This window comes from Orycteropus afer, unplaced genomic scaffold (assembly GCF_000298275.1).
Source record: "Orycteropus afer afer isolate SDZICR_OR568_19922 unplaced genomic scaffold, OryAfe1.0 scaffold00832, whole genome shotgun sequence".
NCBI lineage: Eukaryota > Metazoa > Chordata > Mammalia > Tubulidentata > Orycteropodidae > Orycteropus > Orycteropus afer.
Window position 1 is genome coordinate 89,518 of NW_006922419.1, and position 7,660 is coordinate 97,177.

At 37.1% G+C, this 7,660-nt stretch overlaps 1 protein-coding gene across 1 annotated transcript; it reads right to left on the reverse strand.

Moving 5' to 3' along the window:
- Positions 1-936: 936 nt before the first annotated feature.
- Positions 937-4,976, reverse strand: LOC103211972 (olfactory receptor 5I1-like). Its single transcript, XM_007957974.2, has 2 exons — positions 4,909-4,976; positions 937-1,909 (listed from the first exon to the last, which is right to left on the reverse strand). Exon 2 carries the CDS (start codon positions 1,867-1,869, stop codon positions 937-939), a length of 933 nt encoding a protein of 310 aa, XP_007956165.1. The 5' UTR covers positions 1,870-1,909; positions 4,909-4,976.
- Positions 4,977-7,660: the final 2,684 nt, after the last annotated feature.

A 7,660-nucleotide genomic window follows, 5' to 3' on the forward strand; every position in this document is an offset into this window, starting at 1 on the left:
AATGTAGATTCTAGACCAAATATGTTCTTAATAAAATGATATACGAATTGGATTTTAATCTAGTTAATATTGGGGAAAAAATGTAAGCCACTATACTCGACAATATCTAATAATAGTTATTTAGGCATAATAATCTCACTATAGAGAATGAACCAAAAATACTGGGGTGAAAAAAAAAGTTTTAGCCTACTTATGGCATATATTCAATATTGAAAACAATTAATAGTAAAATTATTTAGGTGTATTTCATAAAAATTCATTCAATAATTACTCTGCAGAAGATACTATGGTACGGCCAAGGGATGATATAATGAGTAAGGAATTAATGAGTTAGTCCAATAGAAGGCTAGAATACAAACACATATAGACTCAAGGTAAGATGGAAATTGTTCAGAGTTATTAAAGAGGCACATCTAATATTTAAGGGCATTCAGAATGTGAATTGTCTGTAATTAAATTGTGATTCAGAGAAAAAAGCATGCAAGGGTAAAATTTGAGTAGGAATTTTCAGAGTCAGTAAGATTTTAACAGCTAAGGTACAATGTGCATGCATTTATATGGATATAAATATTAATTGAGAAAGAATCTCAATGGATTTTATTTATATATGTTCACAAAAGAGTGGATTATAGTATGTTGAAAGGAGTACGGATAGGAAATATAGGAGATAAAATGAAGGTTAAATCTACTCCAGAAACAAGCATGAAGAATATCAACTTATATTATGTCAACTCTAAAAATTGTAGAGATAGACATAATATAAGTGACATGACAGGGCTTGTTCTGATGGCCGGTCCTGGCCCCATTCTGTGGTCGAGTTTCTCATTACCTGCAAATTTGGATATCATACACATTAAGGTTCCATCTCCAACATTCAAAACATGGGCTAAGGAACAGTCATTGTTGAAAAATTTTCAAGTGTCACTTCATCTTTTCCTAAGAAAATAATATTCGACTGATCATTTTTCTAAAGGCATTTTTGACATCTTTGTTCCTTAGACTGTAAATCAGGGGATTCAACATAGGTATAATCAACGTATAGAACACAGAGGTCACTTTGTCAATATCCAGGGAATGATCTGTGCTGGGGCGCAAATAAATGAAGATCAGGGTACCGTGGTAGATAGTGACAACGATCAGGTGAGAAGCACAAGTGGAGAACCCCTTCTTTCTTCCCTCAGCAGAACCTGTCTTGAGAATAGCTGCTATGATGAAAACATATGAGAGAAGAACTGTTAGGAGACAGATAGCTTCAACCAAACTAGCGAAGACTACAAGAATGATGTCATGCATGTAAGTGTCAGTGCAGGACAGAGAAAACAGTGGTGAGATATCACAAAAGAAATGGTTAATGTCTTTGGAACAGAAAGAGAGATGGAATGTGTTGGTGGTGTGAACAATGGAGCTCATGGTGCCTCCCAAAAACGCTCCCATTGCAAGCTGGCAACAAATCCTCTTGGACATGATAACAGTGTAAAGTAATGGGTGACAGATTGCTATGTACCGGTCATAAGCCATGGCAGCCAAGAGGAAAGATTCTGTATCAACCAAAGAACAGAAAAAATAGAGCTGTGTAGCACACCCATTGTAAGAAATTATCTTCTCATCAGAAACCAAGTCCACAAGCAGTTTTGGAGCAATGACAGAAGAGTAGCATGCATCTATGAGGGACAATATGCAGAGGAAAAAGTACATAGGGGTGTGCAGGTCAGAACTGATTGTGATTACTAAAATCATCCCAATATTACCCAGCAGTGTCACAGAGTAGATGGAGAAGAACACAGCAAAAAGAAGGCCTTGAATTTCTGGGTGGTCACTGAATCCCAGGAGGAGGAACTCAGTGTTCACTGTGCCATTCTCTTCCTCCATCTCTGTGCAATGCTTTGGGAGTTCTGTAGCTGTGACAGAGCAATGAAGACAATGTCAACAATAATTTAATTAAAGCTAAAATGCCAAAATAAATACTCATTCTCAAATTTACTGGAACAACCTTAGAGTGCCTGTTGTTGTTGTTGTTGTTGTCATAGCAACCCCTCCTTGGGGCTATACAGATTGTTTGTCTCTATAATGTGCTGCTGTATCTAAGGGAAAGTTACCACCTCTGAAATGATGCAGCCTTAAGTGCCTAGAGCTTGGTTAGCAGGCTGATAGTTTTGTGGAAAGAGAATGTAATCCATTATTCAGATGATCTCAGATATTTGTCAGAGAACACCTTGACTAATGTAGAACAATGGGATTCCACTTGACATTCACACTCCTAGACTGGAGCTTAGATACAGTGCTGTTTGAGCTCTGTCCCTCAGGACTGTTCAACACTTGAGCAGGACAAATAATCTTGTAGCTTCGATTTCATCTATAAAATGACAAAGAGAGTACCGCATCAAGTTGTAACGGTAATGTTTCAATAAATTTCCATTTACAATCTCAATATCCCCACCATCTTGTTCCTCTGTGGTTTGAATTGGCAGCATTGCAAGTGCTAGGGATATGCCATGCATCTTCTCCTCGGATGCCAGAATCTTTGGGTCAATCCAGACGTTTGTTTCATCCAGAACCCAAGCCATGGAATGCAACTTGAGAAATCCTTATACTGATAAATGTATTCTTTGTCAACCCAGGCTACTGCTTTAATTATATCCAACTCATCTCTATTCTTTCTATATGTAGGGAAAAAAAAAAAAAAAAAACCTGTAAAATATTTTGAAATGGGCTTATCTGTCCAAGCATCTGGGTTATTTCCAGTTTTCATTGCCATTATCCTATTTTACTATTCTGCAGTATGTAGACAGTCAATAGCTGTGCAAAGATACTTGTCCATGGACGTGTACATTTTTTCCAGTGGAAAGGGAGTTGATGTCCCTCTCCTTTGTGGAAAATGCCAATTGTGTAACTAGTTGTATGTATTTGAGCATTTCTGATGGATAAAATTGTGCTTTCCTTTATACTTCTCTTTGGAACAGTTGTTATTCCATGCCATGTCACCAGTTTGTTGCAGGTTTTTAAGAAAACTCAACTTCCTTATTAAAGTTTGCATATATTTAGAGTAAATAAGCAGAGTTTAACCATCAGAAGAGTTATTCTCTGACTGCAAAGAATGAAGTATAGATATGAATGTTTAAAAAATCTCTAATATTGTTCAAAGTTTGTTTTTTCTACCTAGAAGCTCTGGTGGTGTAGTGCCTAAGGCATTTGACTGCTAACCAGAAGACTGGAGGTTCAAACCCACCATCCACTCCTCAGAAGGAAGATCAGCAATCTACTTCTGTAGTGATACCGCCTCGGAAACCTAAGAAGGGGTCAGTATGTGTCGGATTTGACTCAACCACAGTGAGTTTGGTTGGTTTTGGTTGCTCTCCGTCTGGCTAGCTAATTAAATGAATTCTTAGCAAGTGTGACATATCTGGCTTTAACATATTTTGATGCTATAATTTCCAAAATATTTCCAAATTTACTTTTCACAACTCTTTAGGAGATGTTAAGATTGACTATCTTTTAACATTACTGAAAGCAATCTGCTAATCTTAGGCTATATGACCAGCCCAGGGGTGCATAACTCTGCAATAAAAAAAGATTGGGTTGGACTTTGGTGATTCTATACAATTGGGTTAAAGCATTCTCTACCAAGGAGATAATTAGATTTCTAATTATATTACAGAAGTCCCTGGGTGTTGTAAATTACTAAACATTGCATTACCATCTGAAATGTTAATTGTTTGAACCTACCCAGAGTTGCCTAAAACCCTTCCAGTGGCTCGTGGAAGATAGGTTTCATGAGCTTCTTCCAAAGGCCCCAGGCTAAATATGGAACAGTTCTACTCTGCACACTGGGGCTGGCATAGTCAGAATCCACTTCATTGCAACTAACAATAATAGCTAGAGTTCATTAATTCTGGGTGTCATCTTAAAAATCCAATGTGCTAAGTGTGCTTTTTTACTGTTGTTGCTGGAAATATCTTAAGGATTTACAACCTTGTTATTCCAGGCATGAATTTCCTTCAGATGTCAGATTTCTATGTGTCAAAGAGGTGACTATAAGGAGATGATCTCCTAGAACACCATTCCGCCACAAAATTGTATGATCCTGTTAAGAATACTTACCAGATTAATGACTTTCTTTCACCCACCTGCTTACTACACACTGTCAGCCTCATTTCGTTTTTCGATGGGAAAATCAAAGATGACATGTAGAGATGAAACAATTTTCATTTCACTGCAACATTAAGAGAATCCATTTGAGACATGCTTCCTATGTTCATAGAAAAAGTGTTTGCCTCCCACAGGAAGGTTTTGGTTCTTTAGAAGAATGCAAAGCCCTTTTAAACTTTGCTTTGAGGCCTTTGAGATCATCTTTCTGATCACCCCTCAGTCTCAGGGACCTACACTCTCATATCTAAACCCCAAAGGGAAAAGGTGTGTGAGCAATTAAATCATTCTAATCAGGACCTGGTTAAACACAAATAAAATGATGTAATATATTTTTAATAAAATCTGAAGATGTCTCAAATTAATGTATCTTGATTATCAAAATGGTAGATTATTAAACAGAAAATTGGATTTTGTCTAAATAATTTATCAAACAAATGTTGGAGTATTCCTTGTAAAAGAATAGCCCAATGATCAAGAAAGAAGCAACCATATAGCTAGGTATCCATGGAAATACAGAGGTAGAAAGATCCTGAAATTCAACACGGCAAAGGAGAATCAACTGTGAAGGAAGTTAATAACTCTGATATGTGCTAAAATTCCTGTTTATCAGGGTCCAAACTGAATGCTGATGATCCAAGACCAGGACAGGTCAGAAATTATTTATTTGAATAAAATATCTATGTCACATTTCATGACAGGCACTGTTTTGGGCACAAAGAAGAAGAGAGGGATGATTTGAACTGGGCATGAAGGGTTTGGCAAAGTATAAGTAGAATAGTGAGTGAAAGAAAGTAGAAAAATAACAGAGTGAAAGAAAGTAGAAAAATAACAGCAATGATGTCAATGAGAGGAAAGTCCATGGCAAGCTTGGAGACTTTAAAACGATGTTTAGAGAGAATGTGCTATCTATTGAAGAAAGGTATGGAAGGAAAGATATATTTGATTAATGCAAAATGGTCTTGAATTCCACTGAGTAAAAATTCTGAGCTTTGTAAACAGGGGAATTCAATATTGAAGGTTCCCATGAGAAGATTAACCAACACCAAACCAAACACACTGCCACTGAGTTGATTCCAACTTATAGTGACCACCATTGGGTTTCCAAGGCAGTAAATCTTTATGAAAGTATATTGCCCGTCTTCCTTCTGCATGAGAAAATTAGAGTTCTAGGCTATTGATACATTAGTTCAATTCTTCGCAACATGGGTGATTGTGCTTCTCAGGGAACTTTTGACAATGCCTGGAGACATCTTTGCTTTATAACTCTTAAGGGTAAGTCAGGGAAAAGAGGCAGTATTGCAGTATTCATCCAATGAATACAGGTCAAGGATGATTCACAATGTCTACAGTACATAGGACAGAACCCCATAACAAAGAATTGTCTGGTCCAAAGTATCAAAAGTCAAAGTTGGAAAACTCTACTCTATTCGGAGTTTCAATTTTTCTTATCTTTATCTTAAAATGCAAAATACCTCAGGTAATATGAGAAATCTCACCTTATTTAAAACATTTAAAATTCAATGCAATGCAATATTTTCATCTTAAAAGCAACATAACTCAATTTTTCAGACAACATATATTCATTTATTTAGTTTCAATACTGAGTAAATATTTGTACCAGAGATACTGGAATACTTCTAAATGTTTATCATCAGTCCTTTGCCCCAAGGAAACCGTTTTAAGAAATGTTAATGAGTGCTTTCTATAAGGCAGGTCCTTATACTTGACTATAAGGAATAAGTGATGCATTTGAATTGTTATGTTGAATTGTTATGGTGAATTGTTATGGTGAATTGTTATGTTGAATTGTTATGGTGAAGAATACTGAAAATGCCATGGACTGCCAGAAGAGTGAACAAATCTGTCTTGGAAGAAGTATGACCTGGGTATTCAGTTCCTTAGAAGTAAGAATAGCCAGACTTCTTCTCATGTACTTTGGTCATGTTGTAAGAAGGGACCAGTCACTGGAGAAGCATATTGTGCTTGTTAAAGTATAAGCCAAAAAAAAAAAAAAAAAACACTGCTATCCAGTCAATTTGTTAATTGCCAATTTCAACTCATAATGACCTCCTTTAGATTTTCCAGGTGGTAAATCTTTATGGAAGTAGATTGACCAGTCTTCCTTCTGCAGTGTCTGATGGAGTTAAACCACCAACCTTCTGGTTAACAGTCAGATGCCTTAGGCACTTTGCCACCAGAGCTCCTTTGTGAAAGTACAGGGTCAGCAAAGAGGGAGAAGACCCTCAATGAGATCTATTGACACAGTGCCTGGACTACGGGCTCAAGCACAGCAAATGTTGTAAAGATGCAGTTGGACCAAGAAGTGTTTTGTTCTGTTGTACACACGGTCACTATGAGTTGGAGCCAGGTCAGTGATAACTAACAACAACATGGTGTATTAGAAGTTAAATTCTGAAGCATGTGGTTTGTGAAAATCTGTGATCTACAGTGGGACTTCTAACTCTATTTTGAGTCTTGACACAGTTCCAAAGGCATGTGGATTCTCTGTGACCTTTACACCAACACTGTGGCTATGCATAGACAAGTCCTTCGACAAACCTAGGCAGGGGTGCTTTGCCTTCAGGAAGACTGTGGTTGAAAGTATACTATAATCATACAAAGAACTGGGGTACTTACTTGGGTGTGTCCTTATCTAATTTAAATTCAGGTTGGGGGCCTGGTGTTTTCTAGTAGCCACCTTATGGCTATGACTCAGGCTGTTTGTAATGAGTCATATGTAGACCACCATCTAGCCAGGTAGTCAAGCCCTAGAACCAATGCAGTAACCCATTTTAATTTTCACTTTTGTGAGTACCCCAATCATGGTCCTTTTCTTGTTCCTGTAGTCCAGCTTATGAGCCTGTTGAATCAGTCTTCCTCCAGTCATGATTTTGTGATGATTCGCTTTGTTTTCAATCATATATAATTATCCTCATGGCCGTGGATCAGTGGACTCCATTCAGCTCTCTGTACTGTGTGCAGGAACCATGCTGATGGTTTCCTTCATCCCAGATGATTGTCTTTGTTTTGTCTTTGCCCTGTCTAAGCCTTAATAAAAGTATCACTATTAAACCTGTTTGAACCTGGGGTTTCTTTTTCCTTTGGTACAATGGTTTATAAACATTTGGTTTATATACAATTCTTCCTGGGGAAAAAAATATTGAATAGCATTTAAAACATCAGACACAACAGAGTTTTAAAGGCATTTAGCTTCTATACCTAATATATTAGCTAATATCATTGATACAGCCATTTCAGATCAATGTAATATAGTCCTTTTGTATGAAGGTTAAGTCATTCATCTTTTCTTTTTCTTTTTCTCTTTAAAAATCTCTTCAATAGTGGGTATGAGTTAACATAACAGTAGAATCATCTATCTGTAATATTGGTATCTGAGTGGCGCAAAAAGTTTGCACTCACTGGCAGCCTAAGGGTTGGAGGCTGGAACCTACCCCTCAACATTGAGAAAGAAAGTTCTGGCAATCTGCCTCCATCAAGATTACAGTTCAGAAAT